This window comes from Artibeus jamaicensis, unplaced genomic scaffold (assembly GCF_021234435.1).
Source record: "Artibeus jamaicensis isolate MK-2021 breed Jamaican fruit bat unplaced genomic scaffold, CSHL_Jam_final contig_419, whole genome shotgun sequence".
NCBI lineage: Eukaryota > Metazoa > Chordata > Mammalia > Chiroptera > Phyllostomidae > Artibeus > Artibeus jamaicensis.
In genome coordinates, this window is record NW_026521824.1 from 3,321,413 (window position 1) to 3,349,164 (window position 27,752).

The 27,752-nt window shown below is 36.6% G+C and overlaps 1 protein-coding gene and 2 non-coding genes across 12 annotated transcripts in view; 1 reads left to right on the forward strand and 2 right to left on the reverse strand.

The window, feature by feature from the left end:
* The window catches only part of NCOR1 (nuclear receptor corepressor 1), a 209,264-nt gene that overhangs the window by 25,519 nt on the left and 155,993 nt on the right, over positions 1-27,752 (forward strand). For all 10 annotated transcript variants that reach the window (XM_053665685.1, XM_053665687.1, XM_037166078.2 and 7 more), the window contains 2 exons: positions 3,950-4,127; positions 14,495-14,628. In XM_053665685.1, coding sequence (XP_053521660.1) covers positions 4,020-4,127; positions 14,495-14,628 — 242 coding nt within the window. In that variant the 5' untranslated portion in view covers positions 3,950-4,019. The remainder of the gene's footprint in view (positions 1-3,949; positions 4,128-14,494; positions 14,629-27,752) is intronic.
* On the reverse strand, positions 8,563-8,669 carry LOC119064742 (U6 spliceosomal RNA). Its single transcript, XR_005085458.2, has one exon. It is a non-coding gene; the product is annotated as a U6 spliceosomal RNA (small nuclear RNA).
* On the reverse strand, positions 13,296-13,400 carry LOC119064734 (U6 spliceosomal RNA). The gene has a single exon (XR_005085454.1). It is a non-coding gene; the product is annotated as a U6 spliceosomal RNA (small nuclear RNA).

Below are 27,752 nucleotides of genomic sequence, written 5' to 3' on the forward strand. Positions count from 1 at the left end.
GTACAAATGATTTTCAGCGCTTGATTTGGATATAGTTGATTGGTCTCAGTTAATGTTTCACTTTGATGACTGTCAACTTCAACTGATCTACCCAATTGTGGAACATCATCCAGTGAGAAATCTCCAACACAAATCACTTTTGACACGTTCGGTTAGTCATATACTGCACCTTCTCTGTACACAGCACAAATCTTTTTTGCATTTCAGTTGCATTTTTACCTCGAAATAATAAAGCTTAATATACCAAAAATATTGCGTATTTTCTTTCATTTTCAATATTAAAATGGCTACACATATACTCACCAATTTGATAAGTTTTAAAAAATATGTGCTGATACAACATCTGTGACAATACAATGTAACAACTGTCGCAATACAATGTAACAACTGTCGCAATACAATGCAACAAAATTGTTTCAAATGAAGTTAAAGACAAGTGCTGTTAGAGCCATCTTACAGAAAAAATTCAAATGAATGTTTTGGTCAATTCAGTGTTCCTCTTAGGCTTTTTTTCAAAGTACTACAAATGTTACCTGGTCTTTTAAAGGACCTCAGATTGGAAATCACTTTAAAGATATTAATGTCCTTAATTTTCTTGTCTTAAGGGTCAGGAAACAAAGAGAAGAAAAGCAAATGGTAATTTCTGTTCTTTGAGCTTTCCAGGGAAAGATTTAGGACAGAAAGCAGAGTTACTGAACGTAGTAACTCTTAATGCTTTAATTCAGCAAAAAAGATGTCTTTGCATATAAGGCAATGTTATTTACCTCTAAGATTAAAGAAAAAGTGCTGCTAATTAAACCATAAACTGCCATTGATTGTAGGATGCATGTCGACTTCAGAGTTTTTAAGGTATGAACATGGAGATATTTTTATGTTATATATTCACTTACACTTCAGCACAATAATTTTTAAATCTTGTGATTGCTTTGTATAGTTTTATTTGTTTTAGCTTGCTAATTTTTAAAAAACAGCTCTATGGAGATTAATTTGTGTACCATAAAATTCATCCAGTTAAAATGCTTAATACAGTGGTTTTTAGTATATTCAGAAATATGTAAAAATACTACTGTAGTAAATTTTTAAAAATTCTCATCACCTCAGAAGGGAACCCTAATACAAAGAAATATTATTTAGCCTTAAAAAGCAAGGTAATTTTGATATATGGATTAAACTTGAAGATCTGTTCAGTGAAATAATCCAGTCACAAACAGACAAATACTGTATGATTCCACTTATATAAGGAATAGTCAGATTTATAGAGGCAGGGAGTAGAATGGTGGTTGCCAGTGGGAAGGGGACAAGGAAGGGGACAGGAATAGTTTTTACAGTTTCCATTGGGGAAGATGGAAAAGTTCTGGAAATAGATGTTGGTGATAGTTGCACAGCAATATGAATGTACATGTACACTTAAAAATGTACACTTTGTGTACACTTAAAATGGCTAAAGTGGTAGATTTTGTTATGTGTATTTCACCACAGTAAAAAAAAAAAGGAAAGAAAAAACCCCAGACCCTTTAGCTATCACCTGCTATTCATTCCTTCATCCCCATCCCTCCACTCCTAAGCAGCCACTGATCTACTTTCTGTCACTATAGATTTGAGTATTCTGAACTTTCATATGGAAAACATACAAAATGAGTACATTTATGGTTAGCTTTTTTTTTTTAACTTAGCATAATGTTTTCAAGATTCATCCAAGTTACCGCAGGTATCAGTACTTTATTTTTTTTTATGGCAGAATAATATTCCCTCGTGTGGGTATACCGGATCTTACTTATTCATTGATCAGTTGATGGAAATGACAATTGGGCTGTTTGCAAGGTTTGCATAGTTATTTTGGGACTTGAGATCTCACAATTCTAAGAAATAAAAATTCCACTTATATTTAGTAAATGAGGACTTGCTGTAAGACTGTGTAGGCAGTAGAACATGTATCCAAGGAATAGGAAAGGAGGACAGCAGCTTCTCGTGGGGACTGACCCTAGAATGAAGAGTGAGGGGCCCTGGCAACTGCTGCAGTGTCTCAGGCGTGCAAGTTGTCTTGGCTCCACTCCTCTCTGCATGTTTCCTCTAGTCTGTCTAGATTGGCATTCTCACTCCCTCTGTAACTTCTGTGGCATGTGGTTTGGCTTATTTTGAGTCTTACTTTGCAACTCAGTTCCTTGTAGCCAATGTTCTCAATTCCATATTCCTGAAGAGAGATCTGATTGGTACATCCCTGGTCCAGTAGAGTAGTTCACTTGTACAAACATGGTATCAAAATCAAATCTAAAATTTAGGGCAGGTTCTCTAGAAGGAGTGTGCACATATGGACTTGGGTGTGACTAGCCTGTGTAGGACCCTGGTGCTAGTCAATCTAAAGATTGACCGAATTCTCTAGGCCAGTGGTCATTAAACATTTTGGGCTCAAGACTCATTTATACTGTTAAAAATTTAGAACTCCAGGAGCTTTTGTTTGTGTGGGTTATATATTTTGATATGTAATATGTAGACATTAGACATTAAAATATAACATTAGACATTAAAATGGGGGAATTTTTATTATATTTTTTAATGATTTTATTTATCCATTTCTAGACAGAGGAGAAGGGAGAAAGAAAGAGAGGGAGGGAAACATCAATGCGTGGTTGCCTCTTGAGCGTTCCCACTAGGGACCTGGTCTGCAACCCAAGCAGGTGCCCTGACAAGGAATCGAACCTGTGGCCCTTCAATTCTCAGTTTGGCACTCAATCCACTGAGCTACACCAACCAGGGTGAAAATGGGGGAATTTTAAAGATATTTATTCATTTAGAAACAATAGAAACCAACTATTTTCCAAAATTTAAAAAAAACCCACAAAATTTGTTCAGAAGAGTTGCGTTATTGCACACCTCCTTAATATCTAGCTTAAGAAAAGACAGCTTGATTCTCGTATCTGCTTCTGCATTCAATCTTGCAATGTGTTGTTTTGATCGAAGTTTATGAAGTTTTTATGAAGAAAAACTTACCTCACAGATATATTTTTGAAAGAGGGAGGAGTATTTTAAAAGCTTTTTAAGATAATTGTGGATATTCTTTGATACCACATCTAACTCAGATAAGTACTTTTTTAAAAGTTAGTTGCTGTGTAGAATCTGAAACAATACCAATGAATCTTTCATATTCTATCACAGTAAACATTTATTGATTTGTCATGTACTTTATTTGGGGTAAAATATCTTGTACTTTAAGTAAATAGTCATGCATTGTAACATTCTGTATTAGTCATTTGGAAAATACTGATTTACTAAGTTATGCAGATATATCAACTATTGGAACATTTTATTAGATTATATAAAAAACTCACTCAAGTCACCATCAGTCTTGCTAGGAAAATCTGTAAATGTGGGGAAACTGTCAAGTTCAGGGTATTGGGTAAGTTTTTTCTAATTTTTCACAAATATTGACAGTTGTCTTCTTTGAAGTGGTAGTCTTACTTTGTTCATTCTTGAAAGCTTTCTCATGAGTGCCTTCTTAGGCTGTCATTTTGGGGCAGAATTATTTAACAAAAAGTATATTTCCTCTGCACAAATGCCTACTTTATAAATACTCTTGAATCCTTTCAACAGTTGACTTTTTCACAAACGCAAATTTACAGTCATAGATTTTTATTTTTGTACCATATAATCTTTGTTTCTCAGACTTTTATAGAAAGACAATTACTGAGCAGTTCCTAATGTGCCAGGTCCTAAGTGTTAACAACTTCATATAGCCTCTGATATTTGTGATATATTAAAGAACCGTTTTTCAGTGTAAAGGGAAAGATCTGTTAATATTCTTTAAAAGTAAATAACTTCTATTAAGTAAACACATGAGAGAAACATTTTATTGGCAATAGTCATTTTATTTATGTAGCTATAGTTATAATTTATTAGAAGTATACCTAGTGCTTTAGTTCTTATCAGTTCTATTTTTTCCTATTTTGTTTAGGTGGTTTTCTAGAAACATGATTGTTTGTTGGACTTGATCTCACAGCCTGGTGAGGACTTCTTTACTGATAATGTCAAGTTCAGGTTATCCTCCCAACCAAGGAGCATTCAGCACAGAACAAAGTCGTTATCCTTCCCACTCTGTTCAGTACACCTTTCCCAGCACCCGGCACCAGCAGGTAAGGAACAAATACTATGCAAATTGCATGTGTATTTTGTGTTTTTCTTTACTTTTCCTATTTGATATATTTGTTGGTTAGAAACCAGGTGTAATTGGTCATATATATAGATATATATTTAATGGTAAAAACCATCCCCAAAGATGGAGAACTAAAGGTTGGGGATTAATTATCTTTGTTTTCTTGCTGTGGCTTTATGACAGATACGTGACAGGATGACTTTTTAACATTTTGTTGTAGGATTAGTGTATTTGATTATAGCATTTGTTGGTAGATGATTATCAGTTACCTAGAGTGTCTAGGTTAAGACCTGTATTTATACTCCAAGTTTTGGCTGAGTATTAAGCTGGCCTCTAACAGATAAATTGGCCTCCTTTGAGTGATGGCCAGAATAAGGTCTCACTCTTCTTGAGAGATTTAATGGTAGGAAGATGAAAGTTTGTATGATTGATTTACCTCATGAGAAATAAAATATGAGATGAAGCTATTATCTCAGTGTGGGCCAGGTACAGGGATTTAAGAGATTTGAAGAAAAAATGGAACTGAAGGAATGAAATGGTCTTTCAGAGGAAGAGAAAGCAAATTTATCAGCAAAATATAGTTGAGTACTGCTGAATTCTATTGAGGACTCCATTGAAATGTGATCATGCTTACAGAGTGAGAGTGGACATGGACATTCTTACCTTGTTTCTGTTTAGGGAAACATTTAGTATCCCACCATTAAGTATAATTAATATTACTGGTACATTTTTGTAGATGCCCCATTTTGGTTGAAGAAATTGTTTTCTAGATGGAGAATTTTTATCATGATTGCGTGTCGAATTTTGGTTGCATATCCTCCCTCCCCCAGTGTTATTTCATCTGATTACTAGTTTCCTAGATTATTGTTGCTTCTTTATTTTTTTAAATCAACTTTGAGGTTTAGCTTATGTATAATAAAACTTAAATATATGTATACATTTTGACAGATGCATACACCCACAACAGTACCACCAAAGTGAAGATATAGAGTGTTTCTGTCACCCCTGAAAATTCCCTTTTTTCCTCATCCAGATCAGGCCTCCTTCCCCACTTCCCACAAACCCTAGCTCCCAGGAAACCAGTGATCTGCTGTCTCATCATATATTTGTCTTGAGTTTCATGTGAACTCTTTTATCTGTGGTTTCTTTTGCCTTCTCATGACATTTTTTTGAGATTTATTTATGCTTTGGCATATCTCAGTAGTTAACTTTAAAAAAATTTTTTTATTTATTGACTTTTGGAGGGGAGGGAGAAGAGAGAGAGAGAGAGAGACACGTTGTTTTGTGGTTTCACTTGTTCATGCATTCAGTGGTTGATTCTTGTATGCCTTGAGCTGAAATAGAATCCGCAACCTTGGTGTATTGGGATACTGCCCTAACCAAGTGAGCTACCCGGCTGAGGGAGTAGTTAACTTCTTTTTACCTACCTGGCTGGGTATGATTATACCACAATGTGTTTATGTAGTTACCTATTCCAGTTTTTGGTTATTTCAAGTAAAATTACTTAGAAAAAATATATCTCTGTTTGTTGTATTTAGGTTATATGAAGTATTCTTGTATTTTCTTATTAGTATCCCTTGGAGAGTTATGTTTTTTTTTGTTTTTTTTTTAAAGATTTTATTTATTTATCTTTAGAGGGGAAGGGAAGGAGAGAGGGAGAGAAACATCAATGTACGGTTGCCCCTCATGCGTCCCCTGCTGGGAACTGGCCTGCAGGGAACCGGCCCGCAGCCCCGGCATGTGCCCTGACTGGGAACCGAACCTCGACTGTCTGGTTCGCAGGCCCGCGCGCAATCCACTGAGCCACACCAGCCAGGGCGAGAGTTATGTTTTTAATTTTTGTTAAGTCCAGTTTATGAATTTTGTCTTTTATATTTCTTGCTTTTTGTGTCATATTTAAGCAGTTTTTGCCAAACTTAGGTCATTAAGACTTTCTCCTAATTTTTATAATTTTGCATTTTACATTTCAGTTTGACTTATTTTGAATTGAAATTTTATGTGGATATTAAATTGTTCTAGAAACCATTTGTTGAAGAGACTATTCTTTTTACCAGTGATTTGCTTTGGTACTTTTATTGAAAATCAGTTGACTGTAATATATACAAGTCTGTTTCTGTTCTCCCCACTGTTTCGTTGATATATTTTCCATGTACACATTTAATCTTTTAATAAAGCACTTTACATCACCTTGACTATTACAGCTTTAGAAGTTGAAATAATGTATATGGTTCCTTCCTGAATTGTTTTGAATATTTTATGTTTGTAGCATTTCTATATACATTTTAGAATCAGATTGTCAATATCCAAAAAATGCTTGCTGATATTTTGATTGGGGCTGTATTGAATCTAGAGATTAATTTGAGAGGATTGACATTTTAAGACCTTTGAATCTTCTTGTCCATGAACATGGGATAGCTCTTCATTAATTTTTCTCAGTAATGTTTTATAGTTTTCCGTGTACAAATATACATCTTTACTCACATTTATTTCTAAGTAATTCAGATTTTTGATGTTATTGTAAATGGTATTGCTTTTTGGATTTCAGTTGGTCATTGCTACAACATATAAAAATGTTGATTTTATATCCTGAAATCTTACTTGTTACTTCAAGTTGCTTTTTATAGATTCCACAGGATTTTCTATGCAGATGATCATGTAATCTGAGTTAAGGAGAGTTTTGCTTTTACCTTTCCAAACTGGGTCCCCTTTCTCTTTCATTCTTACTGCGTTGGCTAGAATGTCTAGTAGAGTGTTGAATAGAAGGGGTGAGAGTGGGCATTCTTGCTTGTTTCTGATCAAAACATTCCGTCTTTCACCATTAAGAATGTTGTTAATTTGTGAAGTATTCACTACTTATTTATCTTCTTACAGAATTTATGTAGAAGTGATACTTTTTTCTTTCTTAGATGTTTGATGGGATTTGTCAGTGAAGCCATCTAGGCTCAGAATTTTCTTTGTAGGCAGTATTTATCTTATGAACTCAATTTCTTTAATAGTTATAATTCATAGTCTTTATTTTTTCACTTTGGGGTAGATTTTGTTGTTCAAGATGTTAAATTTATTTACATAAGTTATACTATTCCCTTATTCAGTGTCTTTGAGATGTTTTGGTGTCATCTTCATGTTAAGTGGTTTTCCCCCTTTCTTCTTTATTAGTCTAGCTAGAAGTTGTTTACCAATTTAATAGATTCTTTTGTTTGAAGAACGAGCTTTGGTTTAATCTAGTTTCACTCTTTTTTTCTATGTACTGATTTCTGCTCCATATTTTTTTTCCTTCACCTTTCACTGCTCCGTATATGTTCGAGTTTTCTTTTGGTATCATTTTCTTTTTGCTTGAAGAATGTCATTTCACTTAGTTCATGAATTTGGTAATGAACTGTCTCAGCTATAATTATCCAAAAAAGTTTATTTCAGCTTCATTTTTCAGGAATATTTTCTTTGGATACAGAATTCTTGGTTGATGATTATATCAGCACTTTTCAAAAAGAGATTTTATTTATTCATTGTTAGAGGGGAAGGGAGGGAGAAAGAGAAGGAGAGAAACATCAATGTGTGGTTCCCTCTTGCATGCCCCCTACTGGGGACCTGTCCCACAACCCAGGCATGTCCCTGACTGGGCATTGAACCGGCAACACTTTGGTTCAAAGGCTCACCCTCAATCCACTGAGCTATATCAGCCAGTGCAGCACTTTCTTTTAATCCTCACCTGAGGACATTTGTTTCATCGCTTTTAGAGAGAGGGGAAAGGAGTAGGGGGCAGAGAGAGAGAGAGCGAGAAAGAGACAGAAACATTGATTGGTTGCCTTCTTGTATGTGCCCCCATCCCGTCGGGGATTGAACCTGCAACCTGGGTATGTGTCCTGACCCAGAATCAAACCCTATAACCTTTTAGTCTACAGGACAATGCTCCAAACAACTGAGCCACATTGGCCAGGGCAATTTCCTTTCAGCACTTTACATAAAAGATGTCATTTGTTGTATTCTGGCTTGTATGGTTTCTGACTAGAATTCTTCGGTCATTCTTATCTTTGTGTATTCATATATAAGCATCTTTTTCCCCTCTTGTTACTTTTTTTTTCAATATTTTATTTATTTATTTTTGGGGAGGGGAAGGCAAGGGAGAAAGAGAGGGATAGAAATATCAGTGTGTGGTTGCCTCTTGAGTGTCCCCTCCGGGGGACCTGGTGTGCAACCCAGGCATGTGCCCTTACTGGGAATCACAGGCCGGCACTCAATCCACTGAGTCACACCAGCCAGGGCACCCTCTTGTTACTTTTAAGATTTTTTTTTATCAGTGGTTTTTAGCAATTTGGTTATAATGTGACTTTTTGGTGTTTTTTTTAATATATAAGTTACTGTCTTTGGCATTCACTGTACTTCCTGCTTTGTGAATTTATAACTTTCATAAAATTTGGGCAATTTTTGGCCATTATTTCTTCAGATATATTTTTCTTGCGCAGGGGCCATGCTAATCTTCTCTGTATCGTTCCAATTTTAGTTTATGTGCTGCTGAAACGAGCACTCTTCAGATATATTTTTCTATGTGCTTTCCCCCAAATATCTTTCTGAGATGCCAATTACTCGTATTTCATATTATTCTACAGGTCCCTAGACCTCTGTTCATGTTATTTTTTGTTTTTTAGCTATTTGCTTCATTTTGCCATGGCTTCATGTTCAGTGACCTTATCTTCAGCAGTTTCTAACTTACTGTAATTTTATCCAGTGAAATTTTTACTGCAGACATTGAATTTTTAATTTTTTTTATTGGCATGTGAACACTGAATTTTACACTTTTTCATGTTGGCTTTTGTTGTGTTTATTTTTTAAAAGTTGGGTTCCTTCTGGTAGGCAGTTAAATTACTTCTGAGATATATTTTTAAATGCTGTTAGGGCAAGTCTAAAGTAGTCTTTTTCCCCTCCAAGTAGTTAGGACCTTTATTAACAGGTGCTTGCAGTTTGTTGACTTTTTTTTGAAAAAATAAGGCTGTAAACTTTCATTATAAGTTAAAAATGAGGTTCTTAAAAATCTCAACCTGAGCAGATATGAAACAATTCAAAAACCTTTAAAGGTGTAATGAGAAAAATCAGGCTTTTTTACGAAACACTTTTGTTATCATTAAAGCTATGTCTTTAGCTAAAAATAATACAAATTTCCGTGCTGCACAGATGATGCAGCTACTTCTAGTTATCTGGCCTGTGGGCAAAAAGCAAGTACTTAAGTTCTTCAGCTCCAATCTTTTGCTTATTTCTTACTGCTGGAATTTCATATTCATTTTTTTTCTTGTTGGATGACTAATGTAGATGATGGTAGAGAGCCAGTGATAAACTTGCATTTACTCCATCCTGGTCAGCTCTGAGCAGATGAATTCCCAGTTGGTGGATCAGCTGCTTCCGTCTCTGCCATCTGGTTTAGGGTTTACTGGGAGTCTGCATTGGTAATTGAAGTTGCTTCAGTACCAACATTGAGGTGGCCCTTAACTTCATTGCCATCCTCTCTAGCTGTCTTTGGCAAGGAGGGCCCCTGCCAAATTGTGGTGTATAGCCCCAATACATACATAGTCTGTCTCCTGTACCCTTGGTTGTCAGCACTCTCAATCACTTCTTGCACCCAGAGGGTTGGGATACTGTGGTTGTCCCCCCTAGAATCTCTGCATGTAGAAAGGTAGGGATTGTCATCTGTGGTAGGACTGGCACTGTTGGGCCTGGCTCGCCTTCAGGAGCACTCTTTGATCCCTCAGTCTTTTCTCCACTCTCACTGTCCCGATAATTCTGCTGGTAATTGTGTGGAGGACCCCTACGATGTGGATAGTGTCTATAATGGTTCAAGTCTGCTGCATATTTATTGCCTTGCACTGTTAACGTCCACCATGGCCTGTAACATTTGCTGCCTCTCCACCTTTTTCTCCAGCATCAGACATCATAGTCTCTCCATTGCCTACACTGAGAAGGTACTGGGTTGGCCAAAAAGTTCATAACTTTTTTCCTGTAAACTAAAAAGACACATTTTTCATTTTTACCAATACCTTTATTGATTTGGATATTTTGAGTATGTTGGCTATCTCTTGCTATTGGTTTCTAGGAGGTAGAGGCCAGGGTGCTGCTAAACATCTTCCAATGCACAAGATGGCCCCCACAGCAAAGGATTATTTGGCCAAAAAGGTCAGTAGTATCAAGAAGCTTTGCAAACCACTTTTAAAATGTTTGATCAGTCACAGTACCTTCTCCACACACTGCACAAATCTTTTCTTTGCATTTTTACCTTCCTTAAAATAAAGCATGATACGCTGAAAATATTGTATATCTTCTTGAATCTTCAGTATTAAAATGGTTGCACAAAAGTTCAACAATTTTGATAAGTTTTTAAAAATGCACACTAATATGATAGCTGTCACAGAGCAGTCTAACAAAATTGTTTGAGATGAAGTTAAAGACTGGAACTATCTTATGGAAAAAGCTAAACAAAGTTTTTAGTCAACCCAATACTTTTTGGCGTTATTCTTTACAACCATTTCACTGTTCGTAGAACCTTAGTTGTGATGATCTTCTTCTCCATGTCAGCAGGTGCTGTCGTTGTGAGGCTGCCCAGGACACCTCTTTTTGCATTGCTGCCCCGTGGCGCTGGACTTGGTATTTGGCAGCGCTGAGAGTAGGGGCAGCGCTGGGTCATAGTTGTGGTGATGAGGGTGAGTGGGGTCAGCTGCAGCAGCTGTGGCTCCTTCTAGAGTGGGATAACTAACCAGACAGGCAGCAACTATGGGGCTGCTCAGTGCTCACTGGGGCCTGCACTCCTCTCCTGCTACCATGGAAGTACTAACTTAGAGTAGTCTTTATTGTAGCCCTAATTTATCCTCTACTTCCAAACTGGTTTTTGAGGGTATTTACTGAATGTCTGGTGTATTCAGTGAAGTTTCTTCCTTCTGATTAGAGCAAATTTGAATAAGTTCTGGCCCTGTCTGAGCTTTGAGAATTGCTTTTTCTATATATCTTCCTAATTGTTCTTTCATCAGAACCTGTTTTTAGCCCAGCTTTCAAAGACTGGGCTATGCTTTTGCTATGCATTTACAGATTGGAATTCAGCTAAAGATTTAAGGGGACTCAAATCCATATTTCAGAAAGTGATTCTCTATGTAACGTCCTTCTTTCTAGAAGTCTTCAGAAAATCTGTTCATCTGGCTTACCCAAACTACTATGGTTGTTTTTTCAGTGACCAAGATTGTGGGGCACTTGCTGGGTTCCTTTCCCAGGGATGCAGTTTGGAAATCATATTCAGGCAGAAAGTTTGGAGTATGGTAGGATTTGTCTATTTGTGTCATTTTTTGAAGTCAAGTCCTGTGGAGCCCACTGCCCAATATTTGAAAATAGTTACTACATTTTGTCCATTGTTTTAGCTGTTTACTATGGGAATGTAATTCTGGATAGTGGTGTCTTGTCTTCAGTGTCTTTTCTTGGTTATGTTTTCAATGATATATCTTATTTTTGCTTACTATGTGTGAACTACGTTTTGTTATCTGCTTATAGGGACAGGCTTTGGATTACTTATCTACCCCATATTTCAGTCTGACCAGTTCAATTTTATCTGTTTATGATTTAAAAATATTTTTGTTGACATACAATTTATATAACATAAAAATCATTGTTTTAAAGTGTAGAATATAGTGGTTTTTAGTATGTTCACAATGTTGGCCAACCATTATCAGTTCCAGAACTTTTCCATCACCCAGAATAAAACCCCATATGGAATAGTGGTTAATTCCAACTCCCCTCTTCCCTCCAGCTGCTGGCAACTACTGATCTACTTTCTCTTCTTGTTGGTTTCTTCTTCTTGCTTCTCTTCTCTTCTCTTCTCTTCTCTTCTCTTCTCTTCTCTTCTCTTCTCTTCTCTTCTCTTCTCTTCTCTTCTCTTCTCTTCTCTCAAACTGCCTTTTGTAGACAGTTCATATAGATGGAATCATATAGTATATGGCTTTTTATGTCTGTTTTTTTTAACTTAGCATTTTGTTTTCTAGGTTCATTTATGTTGTAAACATATTGGTAGTTCATTTTTTTTTGTGGCTGAGTAATATTCCATTGTATAGATAGATGCAGGTTTCCCTGCTATCCAGTAGTAGATTGTGCCTATGAAACCTTTCATAAGCTGAAATGGTGGAAAGCAAAGAAGCAATTACCATTTACTTATATGGATAGTTTTTTTTGGCATTCCCAGATCTCCAAAATAACCTAATACATAAAACCTAAAGTAACACTAACATATAGTAAAAGCAGGAGTGATATGATAAATATATAGCCTATATAAAGTAGAAATGCATAGTGTAGTTTAACCTATTAAAAAGATTGATTTCTCCTTAAGTATAAGATAATGGCATGGCCAATGGTTGGAGCATCCTCCTGATATTCAAAGATAGTAGGTTCTGTCCCTGGTCAGAGTGTATACAAGAGTCAATAGATCAGTGTTTCTCTTTCTCTCTCTCTCTCTCTTTCTCTCTGTCTTTCTCTCTCAAATCAATAAATGTATCCTTGGGCAAGGATTAAAAAAAAAGATAATGGAGGACCATGTTTTGTATATCTATCAATCCACTCAAGCAGTAGACTTTCCATTTTATTCATTCCCAGATGCTGACTTAGATCACTTTACTACTAGCAAAAGCAATAGTAACTTCGGCAGCTTTCAAGATTCTTTCTTTGTGTAAATAATACGAATGGTGGACACAGGCAAATTTAACTCACAGTGTGTTTATTTTGTTTATCGCCATTGAAATGCTTGTGTCCAGTTTTATGCCAAGCATAACACCCTTATGAGTTCTTAGACATTTCTGATATCTTAGGACACATTTTGCTAACAGATGCATAAAATAAATTAAGATAAAGCATAGATGCTCACTCACACAGTTCAAAGCTATGGTGGCTTGATGCTGAGATGCTGAAGGTAGTGAGTGCCTCAGGAAGGATTTTGGAGGAACCTGTCATGCTGCTTAGTGTGCACTGCTTCTACAACGGCTCACAGCAAAACAGATACTGAATGCTATTTTCACTTTTTGCCCTTTTTTGTAAATGAAAATCCTGTTTGGATTTCTTTTGGTTAGTGAGAATAGTTACTAATGTAGCTCTCTTGTAAAGTGAAGTAGCATAACTTGAACTTTTTTTCCTGAAATAAACTGTGGAACGCTTCATGAATTTGCATGTCATCCTTGTGCAGGGGCCATGCTAATCTTCTTTATATCCTTCCAATTTTATATATGTGCTGCCAAAGGGAGCATGCAACTCAAACTTTTGAAAAGTCAGGGGGGATACCTGTGTACCACATTTTGTTTGTCCATTCATGAGTCAGTGGATCTTTGGATTTCTTTTCCTTACTGTGAATAATGCTGATTTGAACATTTGTGTGCAGATTTTTGTGTATAGACATATTCTTTTTAAAAAATATTTTATTTATTTATTTTTAGAGAGAGGGTAAGTTTGGGAGAAAGAGGGAGAGAAACATTGATTGGCTGCCTCTCACACTTGCCCTGACTTGGGACCAAACCTGCAGTCCAGGCATGTGCCCTGAGCAGGACTTGAACCTGTAACCTTTCACTTGGCAGGACAACATCCAGCCAACTGCCATGCCAGTCAGGGCAATATATTCTTTTAATTATCATGTATATATACTTAAAAGTGGGGTTGTTTGGTAGTTTTGTGATTATTAGTGTTACTAAATTTCTTTTGACAAGGAGCCTTTGAATTTTCAGCAAAAAGTCAACAAAAGAAAAGTAGGGAAGCAAACATAAAACCACTCACTCTGGAATAATGGGAAAACTCTTAACTAGTGTATTGATTCTCTCGTCTTCTGTTTCTTCATTTGTAATATACATGGATTTAGCTAGATGCATTCTGTGACCCAGCTTACTGATTTTGAGTTTAGTATTGGCATGCATTTTTGGATTTCGTATGGAACACATGAATTTGAGAACTTACTACATGAGTAATATAAATGTGAAATCATTATAATATGCTGTTAGAAGAATGAATCAAAATTGAGCACAGAATTTAATTTGAAAAAATTTTAATGTAGTTTATTAATTATGCTATTACAGTTGTCCCATTTCCCTCCTTCACTCCCCTCCATCCTGCTCACCCTCTTCCACCCACATTCCCCCCTAATTTGAATTCTTTTGAATGATACATAATTAAAATGTTGATTGTTTTAGGTTTAATGGGAGGAATTAGGAAAGTAAAGGGTTGAAATCATCAGTGCTGTTTCTCTCCATATGTAGTAGCCCATGACTGCCTTCATGCATTTATGCGTAGTTTGATTTTATGATACTTTTCACTTGTTGGCTAATAATTAACTTATAATTATTTTAATACTAGGAATTTGCAGTCCCTGATTATCGTTCTTCTCATCTTGAAGTCAGTCAAGCGTCACAGCTTTTGCAGCAACAGCAGCAACAACAGCTCCGCAGACGACCTTCCTTGCTTTCAGAATTTCACCCAGGATCTGACAGGTATTGGGATTTCTTTTATGTTTCTCTCTAGGACTGAACTTGTGAAGTATGTATACTTCAGAAGTGTGTCATTGTCTTTAATTTTTAAAATTTTATAATTTTATTTAGCCAAGCCTTGACTGGTCATTTATAGTTTATATTTTGAACTCATTTATATTTATTTGTCTTTCAGAGTAGTTAATAATAGTTAACAGATTTTTAAAACTTGTTCTCAATGTTCAGAGTTAATGGTATGTATTGGGAAGTCAGGTAGATGTACTTTTGAATCCCGGTCAGCAATGTGGCCCTGATTACATGATAGAGGGCAGGGAAAAAGTAGGTTTATAGTTGTTCATGAAGAAAATGATACAGTAATTTATAAATAATAATATAAGAATAAACTGTGTCACATACTCACAACTGCAAACCTGTTTTTGCCCCACCCTGTATAAACTGGTGTTCTTGATTTAGTCCCATTTCAGAACACTGGTGACCCTTGAACAATGTGGGTTTGAACTTGGCAGGTCTACTTATACACAGATTTTTTTTCAGTTGACACAATTCAGTTGACTGATGTTCAGTTGACCCACACAGTTGAAGTTCCATTTGTTCGAGGGTCAGCTGGCTGTTGGCACTGTTTGTATGTGGGCGGTTGACTTAAGTTATAGTGGATTTTATACTGTCCATGGGGTTGTCGCCCTTAACCTCTTCATTATTCAAAGGTGAACTGTGCAATTAAATCAACCTCTAGTATTGAGCCCAGGCATTCGTTTATGTCTAAAGTTTCTCAGGTGATTCTCATTTGCAGCCAGAATTGCAAATCACTGATTTAGGCTCTTCAAACCTTAGTTTTCTAACTTATAAAAATGAGGATAATAATGTCCTGTCCTCATAAAGAATATTAAGTATTTGATCAGATAATATTGGTTTATTTCATGTTAGGTACTCATTTTCCCATGTGCCCTTACCATCTCTGCTATTGACTCCATTCTCACTCTTGATATAAAGTTTTTTGAAATACAGTAACTACCTTTATTAAATTGCCTTTCTGGTTTTAGCACTTTTATAAAGAACCCGATTTCCTATTTTAAAAATGTTTACAGTTTAGGTTTTAAGGTGATAAAAGGTTTGAAATTATTTGGTTATGTTTAAAATATATTTCTTGGTGAAGGTTGTAGAGAGAATTCAGGTCACTTTCTCCTTAATATTTAGCAAATATAAACAAATAGTTTTCTAAAAAGGGGGCTAAAATGCACCCTTTATAAAGAAGGAAAGGCATGCAGCTGCTGCCATAAACCTGGAAAATTGGAATTTAAGAGAGGAATTAGAAGAATCTTGGATCACTTGGCTTCTGCACTCAAAGATACAGTGTTGAAGAAAGAAAGAGGGTCAGTAAAATCCTAGGATTTCTCATGAATACTCTTTAATTGGAGAAAATGTAAGTGTGGATGATAGTAGTGGGGATGAATGGTTTGCTTGGGGATGTCCATATGCCATTCTGCAGGAAGGGCTCTCATGGTGTGTTGTTTTCCAAATTGGTGAGTCAGAACTCTTAGGACTGGTTTACATGTCTGGTTTACATTGGGCCAGGATTCTTAGCAAAGCCTGAGCCAATGTTTCCCTTATTTTGCCCCATTTCTTCATCCCTCAGGCTGTAAAAAACTTACCTAGAAAGCCTTACCCAGTCCATCTGTAGACAGACACATGCCAGGCAAACTGGGGATGAGCAAGGAAAGCCCATGCACACCGTTCCACACCAAAGAGATAATCTGGATGGGACTGCCCATGGTGTACCTAAGCAGGAGGGTAAGGGATACCATGAACAGGGTAGACATACTCCCAGAAAAGATAATTAATAAGCAGTACAGTATGCCCAAAACAAAGACCTCTATGTAAGAATATAAAAAACAACATGCCACCTGAGTGCTGTGTACTAGAGAAGAACTTAAAATTAACGATGAAGTATTTAAAAATCAAAATAGCCAAATTAGGTAGAATGAAAGATTGGACATTCCAGTGCCCCCAAACCCATCACTATAAATTTAACATAAAAAGAGGAGAAACAAGAAATAGGTGTGGCTAAAAGCCAGACCTTTATCTTGGATGAAAGTGGAGATAATCAGAACGAATGCAGAAGAAAAGGACAAAGATTAGAGCAATTAGAAAGAAGTTGATAAATATGGAGGACAAATTAAAATAATCCATCATATCATGTGAGCATGCATTTCTGAGATAGAGAGCTTGGTAGAGGAAAGAAAATAATATTTGTAATATAAGCATGTTTTTCCCTTGTGAAGTTAAGGAAGTACTTTATAGATTGATAGGATATAACCACACCTGTCTCTAGGAAAAATTTATACAGAATGATCAATATCAAGACAGATTCTGTTAAGTTATTAAAGTTCAAGGATTATACTGGACATGTTTAAGAACAAAAGCAACAGGCAGACTTTTCTTAGATATGAAAGCACTAAATATCTGAAACTTCTTAAAGAATTTCTAGTTGGTGATGGAATCCAGCTAAACAAAAGAATGGGTGCCATAAACCCATTTAAGTGAAAAGTCCAATGAGATACCCAGATGAATTATGGTTTCATAACAGAATGTCAATAGTAAATCTTGACAAAGTAAAAGGAATATAACTTACCTACCCAGAGGCACAATAAGTACTGGGAGAATGTTTAAAGGTATGAATTTGAAAAGTGTGGCTGGAGTGATTTGGTATTTCTAAATATAGAAGTTAAATGAAATTCTACCTTTTTAATGATTAAAAAAATTTTTTTCCTTACTCTTTAGCAGGAATTTCTCTTAGGAATTACTTTTCTTGTGGTAAAGGAGCATTTATCTAGTGTATAGTAACAGTTTCTTCCCATTTTGAGCTTTATAACATTTAATATTTTCTCTTATATCTGTATAAAGATAAACCAGTTGTTCTTTTTAAAAACATACTATATTGATTCTTTTGTTTTATTCACCCATGTATAAAAATAAAGTGAGGTCTGAGAACAGTATTCAAGTAATTTTAGCATTGTTTGTATTTGGTGAGATTTGGGGTGGTTTGCTGCTTAGTTCTGTTTTGTATTCCTGGAATTAATTTTGTTAGCAAATGTTCATAAAAAGTTGGTCATTTCTGTGTGAATATCATCCATTCATGTTTTTTAGATTTTATTGGAAAAATTAACCCACATAACTACTTGGAATATTTGGATATTTCTTTTTATTCATTCATTCATTCAATTCTTGTTCAAGTACAATTGTCTCCATTTTCTTGCCACCACTTTCCCCTGCCCCACCCACTCAGAGTATTTGGATATTTAGATAAAAAGACACCAGACAGTTAAAGTAGTTTCTTATATTTTAAAAGATTCACTAAAATGGAGAAAATTCGTTTTCCCTTGCGCAACAGAAGAAGCCAAAACACAATTGTAAATTTTTAAATGTAAGTGAAATCAATTTGTTTCAGAAAACAACCTTCCTTAGCTGGAACTAAATGGAATCAATTGATGTAATACTTGATAATCTTTCTGGGCCACTATTTTGTTCTTTTTTTTTGTTCATGTGTGTTTTATTACTAGACTTTAGTTTTTTATTTATTTTGACTGGGACTTTCTCAGGTTTTATTTTATTTTTTTTAAATATATTTTATTGATTATGCCATTACAGTTGTCCCATTCCCCCTGCCTTATTCCCCTCCACCCTGCAAACCCCCTCTCCCACTATTCTGCACCCTTTAGTTTATGTCCATGTGTCATAAGTTCTTTAGCTTCTACATTTCCCATGCTATTCTTGCCCTCCTCCCTATTTTCAACCTACCGTGTATGCTACTTATTCTCTGTACCTTTTCCTCGCTCTCTCCTCCTCCCACACCCCTGTTGCTAAACCTCCATGTGATCTCCATTTCTATGGTTCTGCTCCTGATCTAGCTGTCCTCTTAGTTTGCTTTTCTTTTAGGTGTGGTTGTTAATAACAGTAGATTTCCTGTCATTTCACTATTCATATTTTTTATCTTCTTTTTTTTTAGGTAAGTCCTTTTAACATTCCATATAGTAAGGGCTCGGTGATGATGAACTCCTTGAATTTGATCTTATCTGGGAAGCACTTTATCTTTCCTTCCATTCTAAATGAAAGCTTGGCTGGATAGAGCAATCTTGGATGTAGGTCCTTGCCTTTCATGACTTGGAAATCTTCTTTCCAGCCCCTTCATGCCTGTAAGGTCTCTTTCAAGAAATCAGTTGACAGTCTGATGGCCACTCCTTTGTAGGTAACTCTCATTTCCTCTTGCTACCTTTAAGATTCTCTCCATTTTAATCTTGGGTAATGCAATTATGATGTGCCTTGGTGTGTTCCTCTTTGTGTCCAACTTCTTTGGGACTCTGAGCTTCCTGGACTTCCTGGAAGTCTATTTCCTTTGCCAGATTGGGGAAGTTCTCCTTTATTATTTGTTCAGATAAGTTTTCCACTTGTTGTTCTTCCTCTTCCCCTTTCTGGTACCCCTATGGTTTGGATGTTGGAGCGTTTAAAGATGTCCTGGAGGTTCCTAAACCTCTCTTCATTTGTTTGGATTCTTGTTTGTTCCTTCTTTTCTGTTTGGTCATTTTTTTCTTCCTTCTGGTCCATTCCATTGATCTGAGTCCCCAGTTTCCTTTCCGTCACTGTTGGTTCCCTGTGCATTTCTCTTCATTTCACTTAGTGTAGCCTTCATTTTTTCATCTAATTTGCGACCAAGATCAACCAGTTTTGTGAGCGTCCTGATCACCAGTGTTTTGAACTGTGCGTCTGATTGGTTGGCTATCTCTTGGTCACTTAAAGTATTGGCTCTGGGCTTTGATTTGTTCTTCTAATTGAGCTGTTTTTGGTCAGGTTGCGCCTGTTTCATATGAGTGGTGAACTGTTAGGTGTTTACCTGGGCAGGGCAATCCAATTGCTGGGTTGTAACATTGTATGTGGCAGTGGGGTCAGAGAGGGAATAATGGCTCTTGCTCTACTCTCTTGTATTTCAGTCCCCTCCGCTGCTTCCCCCAAGCAAATTGGGTCCTTCTGGTCCTGGTTCCCAGGTGGGTGGGCTTGTGTGTGTTCTAGGGCCCTGTGGGTCTCTCCAACTAACTCTCTTATGAGGCTGGGAGTCTCTCCTGGCATCTTTTCACTTGGTGCTTTTTGGTTTTATTTCCCATTGCTGGGGCCCTGGATTTCGTGGTCTGTCTAGCTGCTTGTTTTTACCTAGTTTATCTGCTCACAGATGTATTAACCTCAGTCAGCCCTTGCCTTTATACGCTCCTGCGTCTGGCTGCCACTGCCTTTTCCTGCCGCTATTTCTTTCCGATTGCTGCCAACTCCGCCCTTCTTACAAGTCTTATTGAATGGTTGTCAGACTTCTGTACAGTTCAGTTTTCTGTCTGTTCTGGTTTTGTTTTTGTTTCTAAATCTTTGTTGTCCTTAGTTTTGGTTGTGTGAGGAGGCACAGTGTTTTTACCTACGCTTCTATCTTGGTTGTGATTTGCAAATTTCTTACTTTGTAATTACATTGGATTTTTTTCCTTCTTGCTTGAGGAGATAAATCAGAAAAATACTGCAAAGAGAAATGTCAGACTTTACTGCTTATGTTTTCTTCTAGGAGTTTTATGGTTTGAGTTTCAGATTTTAGGCTTTAATTCATTTTTAATTTATTCTTGTATATGGTGTAAGAAAGTGGTATAGGTTCATTTTTTATTGCACGTATCCAATATTTCCAGCACCATTTGTAGAATAGACTGTTTTTATCCCATTGTATGTTTTTGCTTCCTCGTCATAGACTAATTGATCAGATAGGTGTGAGTTTATTTCTGGGCTCTCTGTTCTGTCCTGTTGGTATATGTGTCTCTCTCTCTTTTTTTTTTTTTTTAAATATTTATTTATTTATCTTTAGATGGGAAGGAGATAGGGAGAGAAACATCAATGTGTGGTTGCCTCTAGTGCATCCCCTGCTGGGAACTGGCCTGCAGGGAACTGGCTTGCAACCCAGGCATGTGCCCTGACTGGGAATTGAACTGGGATCCTCTGGTTCACAGACCTGCGCTCAATCCACTGAGCTATACCAGCCAGGGCTTCTTTTTTTAATATATTTTGTTGATTATGCTATTACACTTGTCCAATTCCCCCCTCCATTCCCCTCTGTCTGGTACACCCTCTCCCACCATATCCCCCCCCCCCCACTTTAGTTCAAGTCCATGGGTCATACATTTAAGTTCTTTGGCTTCTACATTTCCTACACTATTCTCAACCTCTCCCTGTGCATTTTCTATCTGCCACCCATTCTCTGTACGTTTTCCTTCTTTCTCCCACTCTCCTGCTAATAACCCTCCATGCGATATCCAACTCTGTCTCTGTTCTAGTTGTTTGCTTAGTTTGTTTTTGTTTTTGCTGTAAAGCTTAGTTTGCTTTAATAACTGTGAGGTTGCTGTCACTTTACTGTTCATATTTTTTATCTTCTTTTTCTTAGATAAATTCCTTTAATATTTCATCTAAGAAGGGCTTTGGTGATGATGAACTTCTTTAACTTGATCTTATTTGGGAAGCAAGCACTTTATCTGTCCTTCCCTTCTAAATGATAGCTTTGCTGGATTGAGTAATCTTGGATGTAGGTCCTTGCCTTTCATGACTTGGAATACTTCTTTCCAGCCCCTTCTTGCCTTTAAGGTCTCTTTTGAGAAATCTGACAGTCATATGGGCACTCTTTTGTAGGTAACTGTCTACTTTTCTCTTGCTGCTTCTAAGATTCTCTCCTTATCTTTAATCTTGGCTAAAGATGAAATCATAATTATGATGTGCCTTGGTGTGTTCCTCTTTGGGTCCAATTTCTTTGGGACTCTGTGAGCTTCCTGGACTTCCTGGAAGTCTATTTCCTTGGCCAGATTGGGGAAGTTCTCCTTTATTATTTGTTGAAATAAGTTTTCCACTTGTCACTGTTCCTCTTCCCCTTCTGGTACCCCTATAATTTGGATATTGGAACATTTAAAGATGTTCTGGAGGTTTCTAAGCCTCTCCTCATTTTTTTTGAATTCTTGTTTCTTCATTCTTTTTTGATTTGATGTTTCTTTCTTCCTTCTGGTCCACTCCATTGATTTCAGTCCCAGTTTCCTTTCTATCACTGTTGGTTCCCTGTACATTTTGCTTTATTTCATGTTTTTAAATCTAATTTGCTACCATATTCAACCAATTCTGTGAACATCCTGATTAGCAGTGTTTTGAACTGTGTATCTGATAGGTTGGCTGTCTCTTCTTTGTTTAGTTGAATTTTTCTGTAACTTTGATCTGTTCTTTCATTTGGGCTTTTTTTTTTTTTTTTTTTTTGGTTTCCGCATGCCTGTTATGTAGTAAGGGACAGAGCCTTAGCTGTTTACCAAGGCTGGGCAACCCAAATAGCTGTGTTGTGATGCTGTATGTGGGGGAAGGGTCTGAGAGGGAACAATGGTGCTTTCTCTGCTCTGTGCTGGTTGTCAGGTCATTTCCATGGCTACCCACAGGCAAATTGTGTCCTTCTGGTGTGATTCCTGGGTGGGTGAGTTTGCATACATTCTAGGACTCTGTGGGTCTCTCCAACTAACTCTCCTGAGAAGCTGGGAGTTTCCCCTGCTGCCACCTCAACTCCCACTGGTGTTTTCAGTCAGAGGTTTGAGGCTTTATCTCCCAGAACTGAAGCCCTGGGTTGAGTGGTCTGTCTTGCTCCCCAGTTGTTCCTCTGGGTTTGTCTGCATGAGAGTGTGGGACTGCCCACTCCACCAGCTGCTGCCTCACTGGTCTGCTAGCTGCCAACTTTCCATGAATTTTCTCTGCCTGGTTGCCCATCTCTTCCCCTCCTACCATTCTGGATGAATGTTTCTTCTTTAATCCCTTGGTTTCTGACTTCCATACAATTTGATTTTTGTCACTTCTGGTTGCTTTTGTTTTTAAATTGTCTTGGTCCTTTGTTTGGTTGTGTGAGGGGGCACAGTGTCTCTACGTTCGCCTCCATCTTGGTTGGAAGTCTATGTGTCTCTTTATGCTAGTACCATTACTGTAGCCTTGTAGTACGGTTTGATATCCAGTAGCATGATACTGCCAACTTTGTTGTTAATTTTCAGGATTGTTGTGCTATTTGGGGTATTTGTGGTTACATATAAATTTTTCAAGTATTTGTTCTAATTTTGTAATAAAAGTGATTGGTACTTTTATAGGCATTGCATTGAATGTGAATTGCTTTGGGTAGTATTGTAACAGCCAGTGAAATCCTGCTACTCAGACCTGCCATCCCCTAGCCAATATTCCGGGGCAGAGGTTTGGTAAAAAGGAAAGGAGTCTTTATGCAAAAGCTACAGAAATTTGGAGGAACACCTTTCCACATGCATTAGTCACTTAAGCCTATTAACTATGGGTGAAATCTTTTTACCTCCTGAGTTCTAGCTTCAATTACTTAAGCCTATCAACTAAGGCTAAAATCTTTAACTCTTGAGTTTCCATGTACTCTTGTTAGTTTTTAATTATCTTATTTCTGTTGAGTTATTTTATTAATATTAAAAGTTGTGTCTGTTTTCGCACCATCACTTTTCCCCACCCCACCACCCACCCTCAATCCTACCCCCCCCCCCTTGGCTTTGTCCATGAGTCCTTTATACATGTTCTTTGATGACCCTTTCTCTTCTTTTCCCTGTTATTTCCCTCCCCCTTCCCCTCTGGTTCCTTCAGTTTGTTCTTAATTTCAATATCTTTGTTTATATTTTGCTTGCTTGTTTGTTTTATTGATTAGTTTCCACTTATAGGTGAGATCATAAGGTGTTTGTCTTTCACCACCTGACTTATTTCACTTAGCATAATGCTCTCCAGTTTATGCTGTCGGAAAGGGTGTGAGCTCCTTTTTTCTTTCAGCTGCATAGTATTCCATTTTGTAGATGTACCACAGTTTTTTGATCCACTCATTTACTAATGGACACGTAGGCTGCTTCCAGCACTTATTGTAACTAGTGCTGCTATGAGCATTGGGTGCATAGGTTCTTTTGAATTAGTGTTTCAGGATTCTTAGGGTATATCCCAGTAGTGGAATTGCCAGGTGAAAAGGCAGTCTTTTTTTTAGTTTTCTGAGGAGATTCCATAGTGGCTGCACTGGTCTGCATTCCCACCAACAGTGCACTATGGTTCCCTTTTGTCTACAACCTCTCAAACACTTGTTGTTTGCTGACTTGTTCATGATGTCCTTCTGACTGGTGTGAAGTGATATCTCATTGTGGTTTTAATTTGCATCTCTCTGATGGTTGGCGATACTAAGCATCCTTTCATATGTCTCTAGGCCCTCTGTATGTCCTCCTTGAAGAAATGTCTGTTCAGATCTTTGCCAGTTTTTTAATTGGGTTGTCTTCCTGGAGTGGAGTCATGTTATTTCTTTATATATTTCAGTGGTCAAACCCTTGTCTGAGATATCATTGGCAAATATATTTTCACATACAGTTGGTTCCCTTCTCATTTTGCTAATGTTTTCTTTTGCTGTGCAGAAGCCTTCTGTTTTGATGAGATCCCATGTTTATTCTTTCTTTTATGTCTCTTGCTCTAGGGGACATAATCGGTGAAAATATTGTTGTGTCAGATATCTGAAATTTTCCTACCTATGTTCTCTTCTAGGACTTTTATGGCATAACAACTTATATTTAAGTCTTTTATCCATCTTGAGTTTAATTTTGTGTGTGGTATAAGTTGGTGATTGAATTTCATTTTTTTGCCTGTAGCTTTCCAGATATCCCAGCCCCATTTGTTGAAGAGGCTGTTTTTACTTCATTTTGTGCTTCTCCCCACTTTGTTGAATATTAATTGATCACAGAGACTTGGGTTGATTTCTGGCTGCTCTCTTCCATTGATCTATGTGTCTGTTCTTATGTCAGTACCAGACTGTTTTGATTACCGTGGCCTTGTAATGTAGTTTGAATTCAGGTATGGTTTTCCCTCCTGCTTTGTTTTTTCTCAAAATCGCTGCAGCTATTTGGGATCATTTATGGTTCCATACAAATTTGTGAAATGTTTGTTCTATATCTGTGAAATATGTTATTGGTTTTTTAATAGGAGTTGCATTGAATCTATAAATTGCTTTGGGTAGTATGGACATTTCGATGATGTTAATTCTTCTAATCCATGAACATGGTATATGCTTCCATTTATTTGTGTATTCTTTAATTTCTTTTTGTAATGTTTAGGTTTTTTAGTATGGGTCTTTTACCTCCTTGGTTAGGTTTATTTGTAGGTACTTTAGTTATGTTCTATAAGTTTAGTTTAGAAACTAAAAGAACACAAGATACAAAAGCTACATAATTTTGGAAGAATGGCAGGGTTCCTCCTCAAACTTTTCCTTGTAGACTACCCAAAGAAAAATAACCTTACTGCCCTCTGCTAGGCCAGACCAATCCTAGGCTGCACCTGGTGCTCTTTCTTCCATTCAAAAGATCATCCTTTGGGAAACGCAGGTGGCTACGGTACAATCATCTAGGCATTTTTGAGGAAGAAAAAGAGAGTCAATCTATGCCTTCTTTCTGTTTAAATCTTGCAGCCCTGAATTACATGCACACCAGAGGTATTCAGCTTCTCCATCAACCCTAACCCTATACTGTTTACTATTACCTTGGGTAATCTCCTCATACAGCTGCTCCTCTCCCTTCTCCTCCCCAGTGATCTGATCATATCTCTCTGTATCAGTATGGATGTTTTAGTGATGTTCATTCTTCCTGTCCTTGAGCTTGGCACATGCTTCCATTTATTTTTATTTTTATCTTCATTTTATTTCCTCAGTGTCTTATAATTTTTTTGACACAACTTTTATTAAATTTATTCAAGATTTTTTTTTGATGCAGTGGTAAATGGTACTTTTAAAATTCTTTTTCTGATACTTCATTATGGGTGTATAAAAATTCAGCTGATTTAGGAATATTTTGTATCTTGCTACTTTACTGAATTTATTCATTAGTTCTATATGCTATTTTTGTGGAATCTTTAGGATTCTTTCTATATAATATATTACCTGCAAATAATGATAATTTTAGTACTTCCTTTCCAATTTGGATACCTTTTATTTCTTCTTCTTGTCTTATCACTGTGGCTAGGACTTCTAGGACTATGTTCAATAACCTTAATGAAAGTGGACATTCCTGGCTTGTTCTAGATCTTAAAAAAACACTTTTAGTTCCCCCACTCCTTGAGGATTATATTAACTATGGGTTTGTCATACATAGCCTTTATTATATTGAAGTATATTCCTTCTCTTCCCACTTTGCTGAGAGTTCTTATCCTAAATGTGTGCTGGATTTTTAGATGGTTTTTCTGCATATATTGATAAAATTATGAATTTTATCCCTCATTTTTGTGTATGTGGTATATCATGTTAATTTGATTTGTGGACATGGAACCAACCTTTAATCTCAGGAATAAATTCCAGTTCATCATGGTATTTGATCTTTTTAAAAAGTATTGCTGAATTCAGTTTTCTAATACTTTATTGAGGATCTTTGCCTCTATGTCAGGGATATTGGCTTGTAATCTATTTTTATTGTAATGTCTTTATCTGGTTTTGAAATTAGGATAATACTGGCCTCATAAAATGAGCTTTGGAATCTTCCGTTCTTGAATTTTTGGGGAAATGGTTTGAGAAGGAGAGGTATTAGTTCTTTGAATGTTTGGTAAAATTTACCTGTGCAGTCATTTGGTCCAGGACATTTGTTTATTGGGAGTTGATTGCTGCTTTCAATTTTGTTGGTTGTAGTTGGTTTGTTAAGATTTTCTGATTGTTTTTTATTCAGCCTTGGAAGATTTTATGTTTCTAGGAATTTATCCATTCCAGGTTTGTCCAATTTGTTGGCATATAGTTGTTTGTGATATTTTCTTACAATCCTCTGTATGTATGTGTTGTCAATTGATAGTTCTCTTTCATTTCTGATTTTATTTGGGTCTTCTTTTTTCTTGATGAGTCTGGTTGAAGGTTTATCGATCTTGTTCATCTTCTCAAAGAAGTAGCTCTTGTTCATCTTCTCAAAGAAGTAGCTCTTGGTTTCATTGATCTTTTCAATTATTTGTTTTGACTATTTCATTTATTTTCATTTCTAATCTTTATTGTTTCTTTCTTTTGTCACTTTAGGTTTTGTTGTCTGTTCTTTCCCTAGTTCTTTTAGGTGTAAAGTAAGATTGTTTATTTGAGAATTTTCTTGTTTGTTGAGGCAGGCCTGTGTTGCTATGAATTTCCTTCTCAGGAGTGCTTTTGTTGTGCCCCAGAGATTTTGGGTTGTAGTGTTTTATTTTTATTCATCACAGGGTAATTTTTTATTTCTTTGATTTCATTGTTAACCCATTCGTTGTTTAGTAAAATGTTATTTAGCCCCCATGGTTTATGTGTCTTTCAGTTTTTTTCTTGTAATTGATTTTTAACTGTGGTCAGAGAAAGTGCTTGATACAGTTTTAATCTTATATTTATTGAGACTTGTTTTGTGGCTTCACATGCAGTCTACCCAGGAAAATGACCACGTCCACTTGATAAGAATGTATGTTCTGTTGCTTTGGAGTGAAATACTCTGAAGATACCAATTTATGAGACTGATGTGCAACGTACTTTGCTAAGGGAGTCTCTTGAAGATATCAATTAATTCATCTGGTCTAGTGTGTCATTTCTTTAAAAATTTCTTTCTTTATTTTTTTAGGGAGAGGGAGGGAGGGAGAGAAACATTGATATAAGAGAGAAATATTAATCAGTGTTCTCTTATGTGTACCCCGACCGGGGATCAAACCTGCAATCCAGTTATGTGCCCTGACCAGGAATCGAACCAGCAATCCTCTGCTTTGTGTGCAGTGTCCAGCCAACAGAACCACACTGGTCAGGCCCTGGTCTAGTGTGTCATTTAAGGCCACTCTTTCCTAGTTGATTTCCTGTCGGGAAGATCTATTTATTGATGTCAGTGGAGTGTTAAAGTGTCTTACTATGACTCTATCACTGTTGATTTCTCATTAGATTTGCTTTACATATTTAGGTGCTCCTATGTTGGCTGCATAAATGTTTACAAGGGTTACATCCTCTTGTTGGAGTGATCCCTTTATCATTATTTAATGTCCTTCTTTGTGTTTGTATGACCTTTGTTTTAAAGTCTGTTTTGTCTGATATAAGTATTGCTGCC